At 33.9% G+C, this 26,787-nt stretch overlaps 1 protein-coding gene across 1 annotated transcript in view; it reads left to right on the top strand.

Annotated features, from left to right (window-relative positions):
* LOC149257612 (disease resistance protein L6-like) overlaps window positions 1–11,225 on the top strand; it is a 36,922-nt gene extending 25,697 nt beyond the window's left edge. The window contains exon 5 of the mRNA XM_089380639.1: window positions 10,782–11,225. Coding sequence (XP_089236765.1) covers window positions 10,782–11,225 — 444 coding nt within the window. The remainder of the gene's footprint in view (window positions 1–10,781) is intronic.
* The last annotated feature ends 15,562 nt before the right edge of the window (window positions 11,226–26,787 follow it).

Raw genomic sequence — 26,787 nt, forward strand, 5'->3', positions numbered from 1 at the left:
ATTGAGGATATTTACTTTCTTACCGGACTGTCGAGGCAAGGTGCCCCCATCTCACTTTCTAGATTTGCCCGTGGAGGTGAATCGGTGAGAGATTACATCAGACAGTTTTGTCGGCCAGGTACACAGCCTAGCAAGGATGGGAAAATAAACATCAGGGATGTAAGTGATTTTCCTTTAAGAATATCCTCTTTATGATCGCAAAATTGGCTGGCAGTGTGACACTACATCTGGCGAACATATATTATATGCAGTATGCACTAGAGTGTCTAGAGCCAAAAGTTTTCAACTGGTGTGAGGTTGTACTTTCGTTGCTAAAAGAACAACTGACTAAGGTAAAAAGCGTTAAGACAAAGAATTACTTCTATGGTTCGATCTTAATTGCTTTTGCATTAGAGAAAATCCCATTGATGCAACCACCACATGTATCACTGGGTGTGGCTGGTCCTAGAGATCCACATATGCAAAGGTGGGTTGAAATGATGGCTCGACATGCGGGTCAGTCAACAATCATTTTCTCCCCTGCATTTTTCAGCTGGCTTGAGCAACAACATGTTGTTATCGAGAAGCATCCATACTTAGGGATGGACTATCGTGGAGATCCAGATTTGATTCTACCAGTGGGAGCACAATGGGGTGCTATGGGTAAGTTGTTTGACCAAAGTGTTTTTTTATTTTTTCAAGTTCCTACATGTTTTTTGTGTTTTTTAATGTTTCCAAGACTAAACTAAAATTACTCTTATGCATACAGATGTGGGTACTGTTTGACCTGCAGTACACCAACAGGTTGCAGGTGGGCCAGCGCAGAGAAACATTGGGAGAGCAGTTCTCCAGGACTTGGATTTGGCCGAAACCTTAGCAAAGTTGCAAGATCATATAGAGGGACTAACCCTTGGTATTCCGGATATCCGGATCAAGGAGTTACCTATGAGGTTGCAGCGCCACACTATTGGTGTTCCTAACTGTTGGGCAAGGCTTTTGCACATGATAGCATAGGCTGTGACCTGTTACCATGAGCACCACTAGATCTACTTAGGATATTTTGTATGCATTTTTGAGTTTTTGGGTCAGATGACCAAATGTGTCTTGGGCACAAATTTTGTAAAAACTTTTAAAACACCTATCTATTTTACTTTCAGAGTTTTTTATGGTTATATGCAATCCTATTCAACTGATGATGTGAATTGAAAATATTACTTTTACATGTGTTGCAAATGTCTATTTAACACATAATTCGCTAGAGAATCAGTTAATGTGTTAAGATTTCTGGAAATATGTTGATATTGAATGTGTTCAAAACGTCTTTCCAAAATACGAACTCTAAGGAACATACGAAAAATTGTTGGATTTCAGACAGTATAAATGTTTGTTAGTTGTAGTACAACGAGTTGCGAGTCCAGCCTAACGATGATTCGGCGAATGCCAAGTGAAATGGCATCAGAGAGTAGTTCAATCAATGCATTATACTTAGCGATATTGTTTGTCGATCAACCGATACAAATCCCTTGAAAACTCACTAACTCGCCCCTTGGAGCGAAAATAGCCCATGCTGCAGAAGACATTATGCATACTACGACTAGCACCATCGGTGTAACCAACAAAAGGTTCCGAAGACTCCGACATCTGCAACAAATGCAAAGCGAATTACTAACCAGATAACAATCTCTAAAAGACACACACACACACATGCAATGAAAGCATATATACAGTGAGTTTTACTACACTTAATCAAGCATAGTAACGTTTGAGGTACAGCCCGTTTCGGGGCTGCAACAATGGAATCCCATTATAATCTACTAACTCATAGGCTCTTTTTGCCAGAACACGCTTGACAACATAAGGACCCATCCACATTGGTTCGAATTTCCCTACTCCAAGCTTTTCAACTTCCTAATCGTAAAGCAAGACCAGGTCTCCTTCTGAGAAGATACGAGGCTTGACATTTCTATCATATTGCACCTTAATATGTTTCTTATGCGCTTTGTTAGCCAATGCGGCATCACAACTCTCCAAATCTTAGGTTAATTCACGGGGGGAGCAATATCATACCACATGGGTTCATATTGGGGGATATATATTGAGAAAAAAAAGACATAATATATTGGGGGATATATAGGGGTTAAAGGGTTTTTATATTGGAAAATATAAAAAATGGAGCTCAAAGTTAATGAAAGCATATAAAAGGGTATAAAAAATGTTAATGGAAAAATGAATATCTACAATATCTAGTCAAAGTAGGGATTTTTTAAATTGGGAAGTTGTATTGGGTTCATATTGATAGGGGGTTAAATAATGTGATTTTTAGAGGTATTTTCCAATATGTAGTCAAATTAAGGGTATTATTTAATATGACACGAATGCACGTGATATGTCAAAGGTTCGCTGAGTGAATCCTCCGTGGGATAATTTCAGCTAAAAAGAAGGAACCTGAATGACTTTTGCAATTTAGATTCAATTCTTACAGACAATGATTAAAAATGGAATAACTCAACGGTTTGATAATTATTACCCACCCATCAATTTCGAAGACCTTTGGTATTATTCTAAACCTAAATAGAGAGAGTAGAAGAAGAAGAGGAGCCTGGATGAGGTGGACCCTGACCTGCTTGATACTTTTCAAAAGTTGGGCATGCCCTTGACTAGAAGAAGAGATTGACCAACGTTGTTGTAGATGTTGTTTTAGATAGTGTTTTCATTGCTACCATGCATAGTTTTAGATAGTGTTTTCATTGCTACCATGCATAGGTAGACTCTGTAGGTAGTTGAGGTTATATTTTGTTCGTTATAAGAGGTAATTTAAGAGTATCTTTATCTAGTTAGGAAGTAGCTTGGCGAGGTTGTTGCTCATGCTGATAACTATTACATTGCATTGTATTTTTATTTTTTTAGTGATAGCTCCATCTATTAAATCTCCAAGCACACTTTTTCGCCCATGGAAATATCCACTTATTTTAGGATGAATGAGATGGAGACCAGACATTTTGAGTTGACTCTTATTTTTATAGATGAAATGAGTTTAGTGAGGTGAGAGGAGTTTTGTGACATATATTGAAGGATGAACTATACCATTTTATGACACCAATCATCTCCATGCCACAATAGTGGATCTCTATTGCATCGAGGGAGCAATGATAAAGTATTCCACTTTAAAGAATTGGTATGTCAGGGACGAGGAATGCAGATGTGGGATTTATAATTTTATTACGAAAAGAGGTTTTTGTGATGGAGACAAATCAAGGATTTCATGGACTGAGTAGAGATTGGTTCAACAATCACCTAGAAATACTCAAGCATTATTTTGAAAGGCAATGATGCAATTGGAGAGTTCTATTATGTTGCCTTGAAAAATAACTATCAATAGGGGGGGACAAAGATGATCCATATAGGGAAGAATTGCAGGAGTAGGATTGTTTCTAAAATTATATCTATAGGTAAGTCAAGGGACTGCTACAGAGGATTAGTGTAGGTGCAACCAAATTATCATAATGCAAGGAATTTTTCACAATGTGATTTGATGCTCATCGGTGACCAGAAAGCTGCAAATACTTATCGTTACATTAAGGTACAATTGAGTTGCATTCTAAAGTCTCTAATTTCATTTATTGATAGTCCTTCTTATGTCCTTTTGTCTCTTAATTTCACTGTGGTAGGATTGGAATGGGTTAAAAAATCAAGCATATCATTGAGTCAAATAGGCACCCACATGTCACTACATGTCATTGTGCATACTCTTTGTTTTTTATACAATTAGAAGTGAGCAATATGATGTGTGCACACATAAAAAAAATCCTAGCATGCATGATGAATCCCCCTCCAATTCCATTCTCTATGGTGACATTTTATTTTCTTTGTTTATACAAGTCATCTAGCCACATAGTGGCCACTATCGAATGTTGAGGTATATGTCATATAAATATGTTATAGTCTACTTTATTTTATATTGAAGTATTCATCGTCTTTCATGTCTTATGCTCTGCATTGTATCTTCTTTCATTTTCAGGAGAGGAACTCAATATTGATGGTAAGAAGCAACAATTAAATAAAGAGGAGAACAATAACACTGGAGTGACAAATCCAAAATGAGAGAGAGAGAAGAGAATCTGTCTAGTGATACCCTTAGAGCCAATATCTTGCATAAGACACACTCATAGAGACTGATGGTCAAGCCTTCAGAGTTGGTGAATTCACTTGCAATGCTTTGGAAACACAGTGATAATGTTTTGAAATGATGAAACAACATTTCATGTGTAAATTGTAGTCCAACCCATATTAAGTTGGAAACTCATATTGTAATACTTAATATTTTATATAATAAAATTTATATGGTTGAAATTATTTTTATTTGCACTTGATATTATTTAGTCTTGTAATTAACATATGTAACATTGTATTATCATATTAGATAAACATGCACATTGTATGACATTTTCTTAAAATTTAGTCACAAAATCATACTAATTAATTTATGGTGATTAATAATAAACACATAAAATCAATATAAAACTACTAAATTAGTAGTTTATATTAATTAATGATGAACATGAATAAATGAAATGAATAGAAACTACTAAATCAGTCGTTTATATAATGAATATGAAAATACCAAAAAAAAGATAAATGACTACTGCAAATGATAAATTTTTTATTATTAAATGATGACTAAATTTTGCATATATACGACTATTAGTAGCTAATTTATAACATCTTATAACACAACTAAAATTTAGTCATATTTCTTTGGTCATTAATTGGTTTTAAATGATGACTAAAATTTTCATATATATGACTATTAGTAGCTAATTTATAGTATCTTATAACACGACCAACGTTTTGGTCATATTTCTTTGGTCATTAATTCGTTTGCTCAAGGATTCATATAATAATATATTTTGTTATATATTTGGTCATTAATTGCGACAATTAATGACTAAACCAATGAAAAATTTATGACCAAATATACTACGAGATGGTAAAATTGAGGAAACTAATTAATGACTAAGCTAAAAATGACTAAAAGTTGGTCGCATTATAAGACACTGTAAATTAGCTACTGCTGGTCACTCACTGAAAAATGGTCATTTATATGCAAATTTTAGTTGTTTTCTTAGTAACTAATTAGTCATTTTGTACTAGTGATCCATGGCCCCCGAGAAGGGTTCCTCCACGCAGCAGAAGCAGGTGGATACGATCATGAAAAAATACAGGGACATCTTCTCCTCACCCAAAGGGGTACCGTTGCACTGTCAGGTCAAGCATTCGTTCGATCTAACTCCTAGAGCACCTCTACCCAACGGGCTGATATATCTTCGCTCTAATATGGAAAATACCAAGTACAAGCAGCAACATGATCAACATCGGGTTCCACACAAGTTTCAGGTGGGTGACAAAGTCTAGTTTCATTTACAGAAATAATGCCTTACAAGAGCCCATCGAAAGCTCAAACCACTCTGATATGGTCCTTACACCATTACCAAGGTTGTGGGAGACAATGATTTGAGCTCAACATTCCCCCATTCCTTGGCCTGCACTCAGTGTTTAATGTGGACCGCTTTTGATCATACTTCCCACCATTACTGGACACATCTAACATTGCAGAACAACTCACACCAACAGAGTTAAACCTAAACTGCATGGAACATGCCACAACTGATCGGATTATGGACACACAGGTCAAGAAAACTCACCAACAAAAGATCCAACTATATCGGGTTGTCAAAGCTGGCCAACTCTTGCATCAAGGCAAGTGGTTCACTAGGGACCAAGTTCAGCAAAAGTTTCCCCATCTTATGGAGGCACACAATGCAATGACGACCATTGCTTCCTAATGGGGGAGGAATGATCAAGGTGGATGTTGGTGTCCACTCGCCTATTTCTCTTGGAACCCCGCCACTCTCTTTCATTTTTTTCATTTTCCTTAATTGTAGCACAATTTACTATTTTTGGCAAATTTTCGGGTCCTGAACTCTCGGAGTTGTTTTGAGGCCCTAAACGATGTTTTTTTGGAAAATCGGGGCCAACATTTGATGTAAATTGAAGATTTCCACTCGAAAGTTTTATTCCTCTGATAGATATTTCTAATGAGTTATTGTGTGCGTCAAACTAAGACCGTATGCCAAAGTTACGGCCCCAGGAAGTCGATGTACCAATTTACCCAGATAGGGCCCGTAACTTTGGTGCTTCATCTCCTAGGGTTAAGTTTTTTTTATTTCCACTCGAAAGTTGTATTCCTCTGATAGATATTTCTAACGAGTTATTGTGTGCGTCAAACAAAGATCGTATGCCAAAGTTACGGCCCCAGGAAGTTGATGTACCAATTTACCCAAACGAGGCCCATAACTTTGGTGCTTCATCTCCTAGGGTTATGTTTTTTTATGTTTAAGGTTTTCCATTGTTTCTCAATAATAAATAGGCCTTCGAGCCTCATTGTAACACAATTCAGAGGCATGTAGTTGCGACATCTCTTCTCAGAGATAAGCTACCGTCACTCGAGTTAGTCTTATTTCCATTTTGTTTGTAAGCATATTCAGTACTTGATATTAATGAAATGAAGTGTTATTTCTATTGGATCTCTGCATTTATGGTTATATTTGTAATTTGTTGCGTTCCTATTTAAATTCAGATCAATAAAGTAGGTTAAAGAGTAGCCTAAGCTCACGGAAAATTTTCATTAGTGTAAGGGCTCAAAATTGCTAACACTCGGGAGCAAAGTAGGATGATAACAAAGAGACGACAGAGGAGTTACACTGAGTGACAATGGTGTCTAAACCTGGGTTTGATACCATGTTAGGCCAAGAAATAGCTCCCTAATTGAATTTTTATTGGATTTATGAGAATGGACTTATATAATGTATAGAACTGATCTTTGGTTTCATCTTCCAAAGTCAGTTTCTATTATAAGTGTACATATCTCCTTTCATTTACTTATTTACAAGATATTCAACCAATCGTGAGAATTAGGTGTTTAACACACATATACTTTAATTTTAATTAAAATTTTAAAGAATAACAAAATTGCTCTCTATTTAAGCCTTTGCCATGGTCTGCCTCTTCATCTAGTCCTGATGATGAACCACACTTGTTGGTTCGAAACGCGTCGGCCAAAAAAAAATCTCTCATGTGATTTCTATCGAAAGACTTTGTTTAATAATAAAATTATTATATAATGTCATAAAAATTAATTTTAAATTAATATATTAAATTTAATTAAAGAATTAATTAAAAATATTGTTATCTTTAAATTTAAATAGGAATTGTGATATAAAAAAATTAAAATACAAATCACGAATTTCTCTTTTTTAAGAGATAAAATATTATTAGAATAGATTATTGTAATTAAAAAAAAAAATCAAAAATATTTTTCATTATATTTTATAATATGATTGTTTTAGAAGAATGGGAAATAATATTTATTAGAATTATAAGTTTGAGCTGTGTGATTTATATTAAAAAAAACGATAAAGAATATTAAATTTATTTATGTATTTAAAAATAAATTTTAAATAACCAAAAATCACAATTCATTGAAAATTATATCATCATATTAAAAAATTAAAAACAAAAAACATAGAAATATTAGGCAACACCAACCTTTCACAAACGATGTATAAAAGATAACTTAGGGAAAGCCTTTAAGGAAATAAAATTCCTTTATCATCATGACAATTAGTTGAGCAATAAATCCCTTAGCGCCTAATGCAAGTCAGTGTCTGATCCCTACTAGTCCAAACATGACATAAAAAGACCTGTTTCACAAGACTGGTAACTATATATATCTAGAGTATCTCACCTTAGGAGACAACTAAGACTTGTTTAGAAAAATACCCTAAATGTGATAGGCACTCCTACTTGTTAAGCAAATTTTTTACATGATGGGTTTCTGTTTAAGAGAATAATTTTTATGACATTTGATTTTTATTTTTACTATTTTTTAATTATCATGTATTATGTGTTTTTGTTAATTTTTCCTTATCAATGTAAATTTTTTTTTTTTTTGTTAATATAAGTTCTGTGTTAGTAGATTTTTTAATTTGGATTTGATCATAAAATAAACTTAAACAAAGTAATATCATTAATTTATATGTTTTATATTACTTTAAAAAGATCAAATATAATTCAACCATGTTCATTCCTAATGCCAAATTAGCCAATGATTTGGTGCAACTATGTATAGTCACTATTTATGTAATTTCAAAAGACTTTACAAATTATGCTAAACCATTCTTGAAAAGTTTTCTAGTAGCTTGCTAAAACCCATTAACTATAATGTATTTTGAAGAGAAACAATGGATCTTTGTTTAAAATTTGATGAGCTGGACTTAAGCATGACTTTATAAACAATAATACAAGTTTGAAGCCACTTTTAAATAAGAATTTGGGAGGATTCTAACATTTCAAGCAATAATGTCCACTTGGGGTAGCTCAATTGGCAATAGCCATGGAAATGAAGTCTCATCGAACCGGAAGTGTTGGGTTCAAATCTTGTGCTATCCCCTCGATCGGGGTGAGAAGTTGGACATGATGAAGATGTAGTCCTACCAAGCTTACAAAATAAAAATAAATAATCAAGCTATAGTAATATGTAGGCATGGATTTTGAAAAATTTCATAATCTTCTAACCAGAATAACACCTAAAATGCACAAACCCAATTGTGTTTAAATTCAAGTGTAAATGTATCAAAAGTATCATAGTCTTGCAACCACACATTTGAGATTTCCATATCCAAACACAAAATGTATTTTTTTTCTAATCAAAATAATAAATAGACTCATTTTATAAAAAAATCGAGAACTATAATCAATGTGACAACACTAAATGAACTGCATAAAACCCTCAAAATCAAATTGTTTCACCTACATAAACAAGTTAGTTATTGTTTTATATAGAATACCAATGGCTCATGGGTGTGAACATGTCATTTGAGTCTCAACCATTAAGTTTTAGGCTTCAATGGTCGCTTTATGCTTAAGACAAAGACAAGTTTTTTCTAATAAGTCGAAAGATCCACCATAGATGAGCCTATGTTTATATTTAAGTTTTATCTTAAATTCTTAGCATTACGGATGTTGCATAGTACAATACTTCTCTCGGAGGCTCAAACAACAGAACCGCCAACTTCTTTTGTTTTTGTAAGTTTATTTGAAATTGTTTATATGTGTGTATGTGGATAGGGGTAATTGTTTTATGTCGCCCATCAAATTGACAATTCGGAAATTTAGATAAGCATTTTCAATGAGGTGTATATTTTAAAATAGTCAACATTTGACATTTAAATAAAGATTTAACATTCTTAAATACCCATCAAATTTAACACCTTTCTACATGACATGTAGGGTCTGAGATCATTTGGTGAAAATAAGAAAAAATAAATAAGGATAATCAAATTAAAGGGAGAAAATTAACATTATTAAAATAAAATGAATTATAATAAATTTTATACAAAAATAATAAATATTATTAATATTATTAATGATTATATAAAATTATGTTAGATCTAAGACTTTTGTGATCCATAATGTAGAGAGCAGTGTTTTGATTAATCACATTGTAAGGATTGGGTCGCGTTTCGAACCAACTAATGTGGTTCATCCTCAAGACAAGGTACCTAATACACATAGTTATTTATTTTTTTATTTAGTTGTTCAACTTCTCAGCCATACTAATTATAAAAATTAATGAGACTTTTTATAATTAGTATGGATGAGAAGTTGAACAACTAAATAGAAAAATAAATAACTGTGTATTAGGTACATGTAATAATATTTAAAAAAGATTCATTTAAATTCAATTTAAACTTGGATTTATGAAAGATGGAAAGGAATCAAATTTATTAATGTGTAAATATTTTTTAAAGTGGTAGCCTAAATTATAGATGAAATAGTCTTTTTCGCTCGAATTCACCAAAATACATTTTTGAATGCATAAATAGATTCAACACCCCGAAAAACCTCTTGAGCACTTAATTATATAGATTAAACAATTTAAACTCAAATTTTAAAAAAATCTTTGTCAAAATTTTATTAAAATTAACAGAAAAACTGTTGTTAAAAAAATCATCTATAAATTAAACTACATTTTTTTAATATAAATAAATTGATATAAAATATAAAATTAAATAATAGAACCATTTACAAATTAAAAACCTTGATCTTTTAATCATTTAATTTTAATAGATCTACAAAAAAATTAATTTTAAAAATTTTAATTCAAATCTAGAATCATCACGTTTTTTTTAATATAAATAAATTGATATAAAATATATTCTCTCCAAGCTTTTTGAGCATAGGAATAAAATCTTAAATCAAAATAAATAATTTGTTTCTTTAGGTCCGATAGACCAAGTTTGATCTCAGCGGACGTTAACCCTCATCATCATCATTATCATAAAATTAAATAATAGAACCATTTACAAATTAAAAAATTTGATCTTTTAATCATTTAATTTTAATAGAACTTAAAAAAAAATAAGAATAATAATATTTAATTTTAAAAACTTTAATTCAAATCTAGAATCATCTGCCAATTAATGTATAATGATTTATGAGCATGGCATATTTTTTTTAAATATGTGTTATTTTTAAATTATTTTATGTTTAAATAACATATAATTTGTTTTGTTTTGTTTTTTGTTTTTGTTTTGTTTTGTTTTTGTTTTTGTTTTTTTGTTTTGTTTTGTTTTGTTTTGTTTTGTTTTTTGTTTTTTGTTTTTTGTTTTGTTTTTTTTTTTTTTTTTTTTTCGCGCTCTGGAGACCTAGCTGTCGTCCCAGTTCTGGGATTCTGGCTGCAGGCTAGCCTTGGCCCTCTGGTGCTGCCTTGGAGGGCTCTACCTTCATCTCAGGCGTCAGTGTTTCGAGGTGCATCGCCCAAAATATCTGCATGCTGGAGAGAGCAGTGTGCTTTGGCTATCGGGTGTCTGCCTGCGCGGCCCTGCGGCTGTAGCACTTCTTCGCTCAGTCCAGCAGCGCCTCTCTCATGGAGTCCAGCGGGGGCCCTAACCCCCCCCCCCCTCAACCCGCCTCCGGAGGTTTCTGCGTTCAAAGCAATGATTGCTGCAAGTTCGAAGCGCCCTCCCTCGGCTAGTCAGCAAAAATTTGTCAAGAAATTAGACTCTATCCCCATGGTTGCCCTTCCTGAAGAAGAAACTTGCAAAGCTGCTCTGAATCTTGCTGAGAGAGGGTTAATAGGCCAGTTTACGGGCCTCTGGCCTTCCCCCAAGTCGGTGGAGGACTAGACTCAAAGAAATTGGTCTCCCTTGATCAAAGAGGGGGTCAAAAGCTATTTTGTGGGCAAAGGATTCTTCGTATTCGTTTTTGAAAACCCGGATGATAGAAGCCTAATCTTCAGAAATGGTCCTTATTTTATGGGACCGCAAGGCCTATATCTAAACAAATGGTCCCCTGATTTTGATCCCTCCCAGGACGTTCCCTCTGCTGTCCCGGTTTGGGTGCGACTCCCCCATTTGCCTCTTCACTGCTGGAACCAAAAAACTCTCCAGATCATTGGTAGCACTCTAGGAAAATACATAGATCAAGCTGCAAGAAAATACCAGTACTCATGTGCCCAAATCTGTGTAGAATTTGATCTAGAAGAGGGATTGCCTAAAGCAATTAAGCTCACTGTTGCTGGGTGGACTCACGTCCAAGAATTGGATTACGAACAGCTCCCTTTCAAATGCAAACACTGCCATGGTCACGATCATTTTGCAAAGCACTGCAAGAAAAAGGCAGAGGAGCAGGCAGACAAAAAAAACGAGGAACAATGGGCAGTATTTCAAAAAACTGCCCATCAAAAAAAGGGAAATGGCAATGGGCAGTTCCAAGCTCAATCAAGAAAAGGATGCAACACCGAACGACGCAGAAAAAGCCCAGACCAAACCAACAAGCTCGATCCAGGAAAACCCGAAATACATAGAAGTCCCTCCCCCCAACAAAGATGGGGAAGAAGTTATACAGGTCGAGGCCTCACAAGGTATCCCCTCCAACCCTTCTTATGCTGAAGTAACAAGGAAAAAACCAGTAGACAGGTCGGGCTCTTCAGAGGACGAAACCTTTGAGCATCCTTCCAAAAGAGCAGGCAAGAAATCTCACAAATAACTAAGGGAAGAGGAGGCTGAACGACTCAAAGTTCAAGGAAGCCAGTCCACCATAGAAATGTCCATTGGAAGAAACACCAGACCAAGGCCTTCCAAGGGAGGCCCTATCCCCCCCCTCAAGTAAATTATGAAGCTCGCCTCTTGGAACTGCAGAGGATTGGGGAACGCCTCTAAAATTGAAGCAGTCATGGACCTCCTGAAAATAGAACCCTCAGACATCCTCATGCTCCAAGAGACGAAGATAGAAGGGCGAGCTCTTCTAGACATCAGCAAGTCAAAATGGAAGAAAAGCGCAGGCAAAGCAGTAAGTTCAAGGGGATCTTCCGGAGGGTTGGCAACTCTTTGGACAGAAGATTTATTTTTGCTAAAAAAATCTCATGAAACCCAGCACTGGATCTTCACGGAGCTGACACACTGTGCAAGTAAGCTGACTATCTCTCTGTTTAATCTTTATGTCCCTGTCATATACTCTGAAAAACGAGAATGCTGGAACTCCCTCTCAGCTTTTTTAGAACAGCACAATCCAAGCAATATTATCATAGCAGGTGACCTCAATATAGTCTTGAAAACAAAAGAGAAGAGGGGTGGCTCCAACAGCAGAGATCCTATGCTGGCCTTTGTGGAAGAACTCTCTCAGCAATGGGACCTTTTAGACTTCAATCCCGTCCGTGGTCTTTACACTTGGTCCAATAATAGATCTGGGCTGGATCATATTTCTGCTCGCCTGGATCGATTTCTGGTCCAAGGCTCCCTTATGATGAATAAAAAGATAATCAAGACCAAAATTCTACCTAAGCTGACCTCTGATCACAAGCCGATTCAGCTTCTCCTAGAAGATGAAGAAGATCTTGGCCCTCTTCCATTCCGCTTCAGCCCCTTATGGATTGAGAGAGAAGGCTTCACCGATACTGTGAAAGAAGCCTGGGCCAAAACCTTCTCAGGGTCAACAAGTTTTTTCTAGGAGCAAAAGCTCAAGGCCACAAAACATGCTCTGAAAGAGTGGATAAGGAAACCAGTCCCTACTCCAACCAGCATAAGAAAAGAAGCAGTGTATACTTTGGAGACCCTGCAAACAGATATGGAAAGCAAAGAGATCACAACGGACCTTTTGGAACAAGAAATAAAGGCCCAATGCTCAACTTATCGATCCTTCCGAAAAGAAGAAGAATATTGGAGAATCAAATCCAGAAGTTTGTGGCTAAAAGCAGGGGATCGGAACACCTCCTTCTTCCACAGACAATATAGAGCTCGGCTGTCCAGGAATCACATCTCAGAAATAAAGACAACATAGGGCCATGTCAACAAAGGCTTCACCCAAGTCAAAGCTGCTGCGGATAGCCACTTCAGGAATTTATACAGTGAGGGAACTCAGGCCTCCGAGGAGGAAACAACAGATTTCCTCTCTAACATTCCTCACCTCATCAGATCTGAAGATAATGCTGCTCTCACTAGCGAGGTAACAGAGGAGGAAATCATCAAAGTTATCTGGTCAATGGAATCAGACAAGGCTTCAGGCCTAGACGGTTTCATAATTCATTTCTATAAAGCCTGCTGGAATATCATTAAAATTGATCTCCAAAAAATGATAAAGGGGTTCATGAGAAAAGCTAAGATCGGTGGAGGAACCAACTCCACTTATCTAGCCTTAATTCCCAAAGACTCCAATCCGGAAACATTTGCTAGATTCAGACCTATATCGCTTTGTAACGCATCTTACAAAATTCTGGCCAAATTGTTAGCAAACAGGATCAAGCCTCTGCTCAAAAGGCTGATCTCCAGTCCCCAAGGTGGTTTCATGGAAGGCAGGATATCCTCGACAATGTCATTCAAGTTCAGGAGACAATCCATTCCAGCAAACAGCGAAAAGAGAAAGGTATGTTGATTAAATTAGATATGGCGAACGCGTTTGACAGAGTTAATCGCTCTTTCCTCATTAAGGTTCTCCTCTCCTTCGGCTTCTCTCCCCATTTTGTCCAGCTTATAAATGCCTGCATCGACAACCCGTGGATCGCCCCCCTTGTCAATGGTCGTCCCTCAAATTTTTTTCAAGCTCGGAGAGGCATCAGGCAGGGATGCCCTCTCTCTCCCTTCCTGTATATCTTAATGGCCGACTCCCTCAGTAGAAAACTCACAGCTGAAAGAATTGCTGGCTCCCTCCCTGGTCTCAAACCCTCCTCAGAGGTCGATCCTCTGAACCATGCGCTCTTTGCAGATGATTCACTTCTCCTCGGAGGTGCGTCCACCAGAATTGCCAAAGCCTTTGACTCGGTCCTAAAAAGCTACTGTAGAGTTTCAGGAGCACTTGTCAATGAGAGTAAGAGTGAAATCTACAGCTGGAACACAGGTCAACAAGAGCTCATAAGCATCTCGAACCTCCTGGGGTTCAGAGGACATGCTCACTGGGATCGGATCAAATACCTTGGTCTCCCCATCACAAATGGAGCTAACAGAAGGTCGCTCTGGACAGACATCATATGTAAAATCAAAGCAAAAATAGCAGCTTGGGGTGGCTTCTGGTTAACTAAAGGAGGCAAAGTTATTTTAATCAAGTCACTGTTGTCCGCGCTCCCAATTTATCAAGCTGCATTCTTACTAGCCCCCAGAAATGTTATGGAGCAGATATCTAAACTTTTAAGAGACTTTTTATGGCAGGGAGGGAAAGGTAATGAAAGCAAAATGCATTTAGCTAATTGGGATCTGGTAAAAAGGCCGATCGCAGAGGGTGGCCTCCAAATCCGTGACCCCTCCCTCGTTAACCTGGCGTTGGGAGGAAAGCTCCTCTGGAAAATGGCACACGAGCCCAACCATCCGATCAGCACTACTCTGTTGTCAAAATACGCCCACAATTCGTCTTTCAGAAACCTGCAATTCGACCCCCCTGTCAACAGCACGCAGGTCTGGAGTCTCTGCTGTAAAAGCAGTATCTTCTTTAAAAAATTTCTGTACAGAGTGCCGGGCAATGGCAAGCGAACTAAATTGTGGCAGGACCGAATAATGGGGCGCGATCCTTTGGAGGGGAACGAGGATATTGCAGACATCAGAGATTGGTTGATACGTGCAGGCATAAACAGCTTATACGATCTCTCTGTTTGGGATCACCGGGGAGAATGGGCCGGTTGGGACTTCCATGGCGTCCCTGCTTGGTTAACGCCCCAAAAAAATCTACTTGCCGAGCTGCTGGAAGGCTCCACACCTGAAAACCGATATATGAAAGACAGTTGGGCTTGGGGACAGTCAGGCACATACTCCACAGCAGCAGGTTATAAAGCTCTTCAGGACCCAAAGAACAGCAGTCACTCTCCAGCCTTTTGGAAACTAGTCTGGGACAATCTAGCTCTTCCTAAAGTGAATTTCTTTTTCTGGACGTTGGTTCACAACAAACTTCTTACAGGAGACAATCTAGAGAAAAGGAACATTGCAGGGCCTCATAGGTGCGAGCTATGCAGAAGCAACCTTGAAACTGCCCAACATTTATTCCTGGATTGCAATTTCGCTAAGGAAGTGTGGGGTCTCACTCTTCTGGATCTTCAGATTCCCGCCTTCCCTCAGAGCACTGTTGCTGATTTGTTCGCCTCTTGGAGCAATTTCTATCCTCATAGCATCCCCATCAAATCCTTCTGGCGTAAAGTTTGGACAGCAATTCCCAAATTTGTTTGCTGGCAGCTATGGTTGGCTCGTAATGATCAGATCTTTAATGGAATTCGACATTCCCCTCTTCAGGTCGCAGTTAAAGCTAAAGCATTCCTCTTGGAAGCAGCCCAACAACAGTTTTTTAAAGAAGATTCATTGCTCCTTCCTGAAGAAAGGAGATGGCTTTGCCCCCTTGAGCCTTCTCCTCGAAAGTTCCTCCTCACTCCTCAAACAGCAAACCCGGAATGGCACAAAAGAGACCCCGAGGATTCTTTCATAAACTGGTGGAGGTCCAAAAATCTTACCACAATTTTTTTTGACGGGGCCTCCAAAGGAAACCCCGGGAACGCTGGTGCTGGAGGGGTCATTTACTCTTCGGATGGGAGTTCAAGAGACTGCTTCTACTGGGGTTTAGGCCAGAAAACCAACAACCAAGCAGAGATTTTTGGTCTTCTCAAAGCTTGTCTTATAGCAAGAGAAAAGGGGGTTAAAGACCTCCAAGTCTTTGGAGATTCAGAGATTCTAATAAAAAAATTAAACACGAAGGACCTCTTCAGCAATGCTAGTCTCAACAAAATTCTGGGCAGATTGAAAAGAGTCCTTCAAGAATTCACCTCCTACAAGTTCTATCACATTCTCATAAACCTGAATGGTGAAGCGGACCAGATGGCGAACAAAGGATGCTCTCTCATGAAAGGGCAGCTATTTATAAACGACGACAATTCCTTTCAAATTCCTTGAAAATGCTGTAACTTAAAAGCTGAATTTGTTGGCTGTTTTATTTGTAACGGGGGCTGCCTTGGCAAAGACCCCTCCTATCTCTTTCAAATAAATAAAACTCATAACCGTTATAGTTATAAAAAAAAAAAAAAAACATATAATGAGTATAAATTTTAAATAATTCAAAATTAAAATCAAAATACATTGAAGTTGGTACATGTGATACGTTTGTAAATTTAGTAATATAAAATTAATGCATTATACTGAATGAAACGATCACAAATTTAATACTATGAAATTTCAATAAAATATAAAATATTATAGGCTTTTAATTTTATAAGTAATACACTCATAATTAAAAGTAAAATTAAATGATATTTTTTTTAATCTCACAAGTAATACACTAATAATTAAAAAGAAAATAAAATTAAAAGATATTCTTTTAATTTCTCAAGTACTCCACCAATAATTTAAAAGAGATAAAATAAAAAAATAGTCTAAGTTTAATTTCACAAGTATTCAATAATTAAAAAAAAATAGCATAAATTTTAAATAATTCATAATTAAATATATTTAAGTTGATATAGGTATTTCGTTTGTAAATTTTATAATATAATATTAATGTATTATATTGAATAAAATAATTATAAATTTAATAAGAGTTATATAGTAGTTATTGTTCTTTAGTAACTAAATCAAAGTAAACAAATTAAATTGAGTTAGTGTTAAGGTTTAGAAACTGATTAATTTACATTTTGTTGATTGGTAAATTGAGATATTTGCTTATTTGTAATTCAACAATATCACGATGGAGAATCCAATCCTACCCAACAATAATAATAATAAATTTTTTATTGCTTACTCATTAGTGTATGTTGGAAAGTCACATTTACATATATATAAACAAATTAATTACAAAACCACTTATATCTTTTAAAAGAGATATTGCAAAAAAAAACAAAAAAAAAACAAACAAACAAACAAAAAACACCCATTCAATAGAAATAAAAGTTTTTGCATACTTACTCATTAGTGTATGTTGGAAAGTCACATTTGCATATATTTTTAAAAGGGATATTGCAATTAAAAAAAAAAGAAAAAAAACACACCCATTCAATAGAAATAAAAGTTTTTGCATAAGACTTATCTTTTGTTTACGTATTTGAGAGAAAATAGAATTGCATAGTATGCATTAGAAAGAAAATGGAATTACATACAATGCATCTCTTTATTTACTTATTGGAGAGAAAATAGATACATTGTATATTAGAGAAAATGATACCCTGAACAACCATCATCAACATAATTAAACTTAAAATAAATGCAAATAAAATAATCAATTCAAAAAATAATTTAATTAACTTGAAAAATGATGATTTGTGAACTTATAAATACATATATTGATGAGAGAAATGACACTACCATTAATATTACTTTTTAAAAATTTGATCACTCCTTTTAATATTAACACTATTATTACAAATAATTTAATTAACTTGAAAAGTAATGATTTATTAACTCATAATACATATATTAACCAGAAAAATGACACTACCATTAATACTGCTTTTTTTAAATGATCACTCCTTTTAGTATTATCACTACCTTCACATTTTTTTAATGGTATTTTTAAAATCACATCACTCCTTCCAATATGATCTTTATTCTCTTAATATTAATAGTATTATTACAAATAATTTAATTAATTTAAAAAATGATGATTTATTAACTCATAATACATATATTAACCAGAGAAATGGCACTACTATTAGTATTGCTTTTTTTAAATGATCACTCCTTTTGGTATTAACACTGGCTTCACACTTTTTTAATGGCATTTTTAAAATCACATCACTCCTTTGAGTATGATCTTTATTCTCTTTGACATGTCAAGTTTTATTCTCTGTGACATGTCAAGTTTCCTAACAATCCAAATTCTATGGATTACAAGTTTTGGGATAGATATTTTTTAAAAAAGAAACGAAAATTTATAGTAAAATTTCACATTTTATAAAAATAATTATAAAAATTAAAATTTAATAATTTGATATTTTTAATTTATATATATATATAATTTTATTATTAAAAAAACATTTCCAAAATTTGCATATAAAAATACATTCTCAAATAATGTTAAATAGTAAAGTTAAAAAATCTTTTATCATCAGTATATAATTTGTCAACAAAATTAGCAGCCAATATAAATAATTCCAAAACATTTGATCTAATTAAAATTAAACTCTAGCCAACAATATTTTATATATTTGGAAATAATAAAATATGAAATTTTGAAAATAGTATTACAGATAAAATGAGACACAGTAAGCAGAAGGAAGATTTTCAAAGTCCAAGGGCCAAAAGCCTTAAAAATAAAGACAAAGTTGAGAGGAACCAAAGCACGTGCTTTCGCGGATGGATTATTAAGCTTTTAACACATAGGGAATGCAATAAAGTTTCAATAAGCGACAATATATTGTCTGCTAAAAGATGAAATACATTTTGATTTTTGTGTATGTATTGTTCTCTGAATTTTATTATAGTGTATTGCTAGGTTATTCAATTTTGAGTGGGCCTAATAGTTAGAAGCATGTGTTTCCTCTTAAGAGGTCATAGGTTCAAAACCAGAGGGGTAGAGTATGTATGCCTTCGTAGACTTAGCAGTGCTGCGTGGAGGTGGGTCCCTTGTCCCACAAACAAAGGGGTCTCATACACCAATTTGGTGTGTCACTTGGCCGTGACCTTAAAATTGGATAGTGGGTCCCTTGTCCCACAAACAAGGGGTTTCATACACCAATTTGGTGTCTGGGTGGGTACCTTGTCCCACAAACAAAGGGGTCCCATACACCAATTTGGTGTGTCACTTGGTCGTGACCTTAAAATTGGATAATAATAATAATCTTATAGCCCCTCCCATCAAGCTATAATGTAAAATCAATAATAATAGGTCTTTAATGTGAGAGGCCCGTTACTCTTTTTGTAAGCCTAAAAAATGTTACCATCATGCCACTATTTACGAGGCATGACCCTATAAGATGTTTAAAATCAGAGCCAATAACATTAACAAATAAATTTGAATAAAAAAATGGAGTTGTTTTTAGTGTGGCTTTTTGGATTTTTGGGTGCTCGAATCCTACGGAAAAGTTTGAGTTGAAGTCTTAATGTGTGTTATTTAAATTGGGTTTTTTAATGTATATATGGATTCAACACCCTAAAACCCCTAGGGCACTTCGATTGTGCACGTGTAACCCATCAAGCTTGTGATTTCAATAAATTCCTATCAGACTTTGAGAAATTAGATCAGAAAAACACACCGGAAAAGATTTCAAAAAATCACACTAAAGACAACTTGAAAAAAAATTGCAATAAATAAAAATATAAATTATAAAGTTACACTTTATAAAATTGTTATTTATCAAATGGACCAAAATAATAAGTAAAGAGCAAAAAAAACAAATAAGTTATACTTATTATCGCTGGCATAATAATATAAAATTTCAATAATTTGAAAAAAAAAAAAAACAATCTTTTAATCTCACAAGTAATGTACTAATAATTTAAAAAAAATAGTCTTTTAATTTCACAAGCAAAACATCAATAATTAAAATAAAATAAAAAACAGTCTTTTAATTTCACAAGTAATTCATCAATAATTTTAAAAAAATATAAAATAAAAGATAGTCTTTTAATTTCTCAAATAATGCACTAAAATTAATTTTTTTAATTTCACAAGTAATGCACCACTAATTTAAAAAAAAAAAAAACAAAAACAAAAACAAATAGCCTTTTAATTTCACAAGTAATGTACTACTAATTTTTTAATTTCACAAGCAAAATATCAATAATTAAACTAAAATAAAATAAAATAACAATGTTTTAATTTCACAAGTAATTCATTGATAATTTAGAAAAATATATAAAATAAAAGATAGTCTTTTAATTTCAGAAACAACCCACCAAAATAAAAAATAAAATAGAATTAAAAAATAGACTTTTAATTTCACAAGTAATGCACCACTAATTTAAAAAATAACTATATATATCTAGAGTATCTAACCTTAGGAGACAACTAAGACTTTTTAAAGAAAAATAACCCTCCCAATAAATAGTAACTTCGGTAATTATTTATAAAATATAATGGGATGAACCCTTATGTGTAGGGTATAAATTTCACAGGCATTCTTACTCATGAGGTAAATTTTTACATGATGAGTTTATGTTTAAAAAATCTTTTTGTATGAAATTTGATTTTGATTTTTGTTATTTTTAAATATTATGTATTAGGTGTTTTTGTTAATCTTTTTCTATGAATAAAAAAAAATTTGTTAATATAAATTTTGTGTTTTGTGTTAATAAATTTTTAAATTTTGGCTTGATTATAAAATAAACTTCAACAAAATAATATTATTGATGTATATGTTTTATATTACTTTAAAAAGATAAAAAAATATTCAATCATGCTCATTCATAATGCCAAGTTAGCCAATGATTTGGTGCAACTATGTATAGTCACTATTTATGTAATTTAAAAGAGTTTAGGAATTATGCTAAACCATTCCTAAAAAGTTTTCTAGTAGTTTGGTAAAACCCATTAACTATAATGTATTTTGAAGAGGAATAATGGATATTAGTTTAAAATTTGATGAATTGGACCTAAGAAGGACCTTATAAACAATAATACAAGTTTGAAGCCACTTTTAAATAAGAATTTGGGAGGATTCTAACATTTCATGCAATAATAATATGTAGACATGTATTTTGAAGAACTTCATAATCTTCTGACCAAACTAACACCTAAAAGGAACAAACCCAGTGGTTAATAGTATTACCTTTCGGATTAATCACATTCTTGAGATTTGGTCGAGGTTTCAAACCAACTAATGTGGTTCATCCTCAAGACAAAGGTGAAAAGATCAATCTTCACAATTGTTTAAATAGTAGAGAAACATCCATGCCCGCCATTATGAAATAGCTGTTGTAAACTAGTCGTCATGAGCTAGCAGTTGGGAAAGGTTGTTAGGAAAATTGTGTTTATATTAAAAGTGAATGTATCAAAAGAATCATAGTTTTGGTAACCACACATTTGATATTTCCATATCCAACCACAAAATGTATTTTTTTCTAATCAAAATAGTAAATAGACTCATTTAGTAAAAAAATGAGATTTATAATCATTGGGACAACACTAAAGAAACTACCTAAAACCATCAAAATCAAACAAAAAACAATTGTTTCACCTACATAATCAAGTTAGTTAGTATTTTATATAGAATACTAATGGCCCATGGGTGTGAACAGGTCATGTGAGTCTCAACCTTTAAGTGTTAGGCTTCAATTTTCATGCTTTATGCTTAAGACAAAGTGACATGTTTTTCTAATAAGTCCAAATATCCATTATGGATGAGTTTATGTTTATCTTTAAGTTTTAACTTAAATTATTAGCATTATGGGTGTTCCATATTGTGATACTAATCTGGAGCCTCAACCAACAAAACCACTAACTATTATGGGTGTTCCATAGTGTGATACTTATCTCGAGCCTCAACCAACAAACCACTAACTTCTTTTGTTTTCTGTAAATTTATTTAAAACTCTTTAAGTGTGTGTGTGGATAGGGGTAATCTTTTTATGCGCCCATCAAATTGACCATTTGAAAACTTAGATAACCATCATCAATGACCTGCATATTTTAAAATGGTCAGCCTTTGATGTTTAAATAAAGATTTAATATTGGTAAATGGTTCTCAATTTTAACACTTTGTTTCTGTGCCGAATCATTAGGTGAAAATGAGAAATAAATAAATAAAAATGATTGAGAAAAGTCTTTTCCATAGAAATCACATATCATATTTTGGTCTCTACATCGCCCTCTATTTCACCATGTTCCATGATCTGCATCTTCATGTGGTCATGGTGATGAATCACACTAGCTGGTTCAAAACTCGTCCACAAATTTTTCCCCTATGTGATTTCTATTGAAAAGACTCTTCTTAATGTAATATGGATCAGAAAAGCATGAATTCAGAAGAAAAAAAAAAAGAAAAAAGAAGGGAGGAAAAATATAAATAAGTAAATAAGGAAAATTAACATTATGAAAATAAAATAAATTATATATAAAAATAATAAATATTATTAATATTATATATTATTATATAAAAAGTAACGACGTGTTTTATAATTAGTATAGATAAGCAGTTGGACCGTTGAATAAAAAATAATTAACTAATTAAGTACATATAATAATATTAAAAAAGGTTTAAATTCAATTTAAATTTAGATTTATAAAATATGAAGAGGAAACAAATTTATTAATGTGTAAATATTTTTTTTTAATTTAAATAAAATGGTATAAAATATAAAATTAAATAGTTGAACAATTTACATATTAATAAAATTGATTTTTTCATCATTTAATTCAAGTCTAGAATCATCTACCAATATAATAGATGAATAACTAATTTTAAAATTTAAATATACAATGATTTATAAATATGGGAAACATTATTTTTTAAAATACAAGTATTATTTTCAAATTATTTTATTTAAATAACATATAATTAGTATAAATTTTAAAATTAAAATATATCTAAGTAGATCCCTGTAATAAGTTTGTAAATTTAATAATATAAAATTAATACATTACACTGATGAAATGATCACAAATTTAATAATATAATATTTCAATAATAAAAATAAAATAAAATCTTTTAATTTTACAAAATATATATATATATATATATATATATATATAAAATATGATAATGAAGAATTTCAATCTGTTCATGCTCACAGATCAAAGCCTATCTCCATCTTATTCCATTGCCAATTCTCTCTCATCAATATTACTACCATAGTGAGGGCGTGTAACCCCAGGCGTGCCGATGAAGATCGTTAATCAATCAAAATTAGGCAATGATCAATGTTCTGCCTGCTAATTGAATCCTTAATAAGAGTCCAATAACGCAGACTCCCACTCACTCATAACTGTATTACAAAGTCAATAAAACTCTCGCTCTGATACCACATATTGAAAATGAAATTAGCTCAAACAGATTACAGAAAAACACACATAAAAACCAGACACAAAATATGGGCGGAAAAAGGCTTCAGTCTCGTGGCTACCTCAGGTATTTTCTCTCATTTTCATTCTAACTAATTGAATATAGTGTTACAAATAAATAGATGAGAGAGAGTGTTCTCAAGATAGTGCGTGCTATCTTAGACACTTTTGGTTGAGATAATTTCTCACCAGACACACACCAATATAGGAGTTACCTAAACTAACTCCTATCTTAGAGGAACAACCCAAGAGTTAAGCACAAATTCCTAACTTGGAATATTTAATTAATTTATTTATTTTTGGATTTATTATTGTTTTATGAGAGAGGCTAACATTCAATAATAAAAATAAAATAAAATCTTTTAGTTTTACAATTTATATATATATATATATATATATATATATATATATATATATATAATGATGATGATGGTTAACATCTAGTGAGACCAAACTTTGGTCTATCGGACCTAAAGAAACGAATTATTTAGTTTGATTTAAGATTTTATTCATATGCTCAAAAAGCTTGGAGAGAAGCCTCCCGAGCTCACTGTAATTTTGACAACATAAAAGGCTAGGAAGGTCACTATTGCAACAAAGATTTTGAAACTGAGATCTAATGTGGTTGTACGCGGGGCACTCTAAGAGGAAGTGGTTTTCATCCTCGATGTTCATGTTCTCATAGAGATGGCAGAACCTTTCCATCCATGGTGTTTTAAGAACTGCCCAACGACCTGTTTCACTATGGAGCTCATGAGAGTTCGTTCTAATCTTGGCTATATCAATTTTCCTCTTTGAGCTAGTTAAAACATAGAGATACATTTGATCTTCTAGGGTAGGGTTGATGACCTCCTTGTAATATCTTAATTTTCTTTTAGCTCCTAAATCTTTCTCACACCACATTTTTCTTTGAACTTAGAAGTAACAATATTTTTAATGTTATTAATGTTTTGCAATGCAACATTCTCGTCGATCTCCCAATGGTTTAACGTCTTTATACCAAACTCGTTTGAGCCTTAGGTGGTTTTGGTTGGAATTTAAAGCTAGCTTAGGAAGTCTATGGTCTCCTATGTTATTGAGTTTGTGCTTGTACAACAGAAGCCTAGTCGTAGCTAGGCTCTCGATAAGGGAAAGACCCACTTCTATAAGGATAATAGGATAGGGTGTGTTGCTTTTAATTTCGAGGTTATAAGTTATAAAACGCTTGTGGATTTGCTCAATCTTTCTCCAGGATTCTCTAGAGATGCTACAACCCCAAGCCTCACATCCATATAAGATAACCAGAGTGACTAAAGTTTCAAAGAGGAACTTATTTCTATCCCACATTATGAGGTTTGTCGTTTTACAATTCTTTTCAAGACCAAAATAAGCTTTTTATCCCCCATTAATCTTTTTCTCAATGCTATAGTTCCATTTGAGCTTGTGATGAATATCAATTCCTAGGTACTTGTAGGAAGACACTTCCTCCAAGTTACTATTGTCATACATAAAATTAGCATAAGTGTCCTTCTTGGATTTGATAATCATAACTTTTGTTTTGTTAGTGTTAACAATCATACCCATGGTAGAGCAAAAATCCTTAAGAAGTATAAGTTACTTATCAAGATCAGATGGGCACCTTGCGAGAAGAACAATATCGTTAGCGTAGAGAAGAAGGATGATGACTATCCCCGCTAAGATCGTGCCAACACATCCTACTTCCTCTAAAAAACCTTCTAGCTTGTCCATGTAAATGCCAAATAGGGTAGGGGAGAGGGGGCAACCTTGTTTAACTCCGATATTACACTTAATATCTTTCGACCACCCCTCATTGCTCTTTAGCTTGGCAATTACATTCTCATATAACCTTATAGCGGCAGCTCTCAACTCAAAAGGAACCTTTAACTCTTGTAATCTGTTCCAAAAGTTGTTTCTAGGAACCGTATCGAAAGCCTTTCTAAAGTCCACAAAGCAAAAAAAAAGATTAGATTTATCATTGCGGCATTCCTCCACAACAAAAGAAGTCTTCTCTCTAGAAGACATTGATTTTGGGGTTAAACGCCTGGCTAATGGGAAAGCTAAGGACATTGAAGGTTACCAAGCAGAAATCTTAAAAATTGGAGGCCCTGTCCTCATCCCCCACATCCACAAGCTTTTCAATCAAGTAGTCAAGCAAGGGTTCCCTAAGTTATGGACTGAGAGCCTCATTATCCCTATTTTTAAAAATGGGGATACAAATAACCCCTCTAATTATTGGACAATTATGATCAACCCTCTCTTAGCTAAGTTATATGGTAGTATTTTGGAAAAGAAGTTGAGCATATGGCTTGAAAGTGAAGATAAGCGGGCTAAAGGCCAAGCGGGTTTTAGAAGGCATCACTCAACAACAGACCACCTCGTTACGCTTAGAATCATTGTGGAGGAATGTCGTAATGATAAATCCAATCTCTTTTGTTGCTTTGTGGACTTTAGAAAGGCTTTCGATATGGTTCCTAGAAACAACCTTTGGAATAGATTAGAAGAGCTAAAGGTTCCTTTCGAGTTGAGAGCTGCCGCTATTAGATTATACGAGAATGTAATTGCCAAGCTAAAAAGCAATGAGGGGTGGTCGAAAGATATTAAGTGTAATATCGGAGTTAAACAAGGTTGCCCCCTCTCCCCTACCCTATTTGGCATTTACATTGACAAGCTCGAAGGTTATTTAGAGGAAGCAGGATGTGCTGGCACGATCTTAGCTGGGCTAGTCGTCATCCTTCTTCTCTATGCTGACGATATTGTTCTCCTCGCAAGGTGTCCATCTAATCTTGATAAGCAGCTTAGGCTTCTTAAAGATTTCTTCTCTACCATGGGTATGACTGTTAACACTGACAAAACAAAAGTTATGATTATCAAATTCAAGAAGGGTCCACCTACGCTAATTTTATGTATGACAATAATAACTTGGAGGAAGTATATTCTTACAAGTACCTAGGAATTGATATTCATTACAAGCTCAACTAGAACTATAGCATTGAGAAAATGATTAATGGGGTTGGAAAGCTTACTTTGGTCTTGAAAATAATTGTAAAACGGCAAACCTTGTAATGTGGGATAAAAAGAAGTTCCTCTTTGAAACTTTAGTCACTCCTGTTATCTTATATGGATGTGAGGTTTGGGGTTGCAGCATCTCTAGAGAATCCTGGAGAAAGATTGAGCAAATCCATAAGCGCTTTATAATGTATAACCTGAAAATTAAAAGCAATACACCCTACCCTATTCTCCTTATAGAAGTAGGTATTTCCCCTATCGAAATCCTAGCTATGACAAGGCTTTTGT

Source organism: Pinus tabuliformis, chromosome 6 (assembly GCF_031772625.1).
Source record: "Pinus tabuliformis cultivar Carrire ecotype Pingquan chromosome 6, CPIR1, whole genome shotgun sequence".
NCBI classification, from domain to species: domain Eukaryota; kingdom Viridiplantae; phylum Streptophyta; class Pinopsida; order Pinales; family Pinaceae; genus Pinus; species Pinus tabuliformis.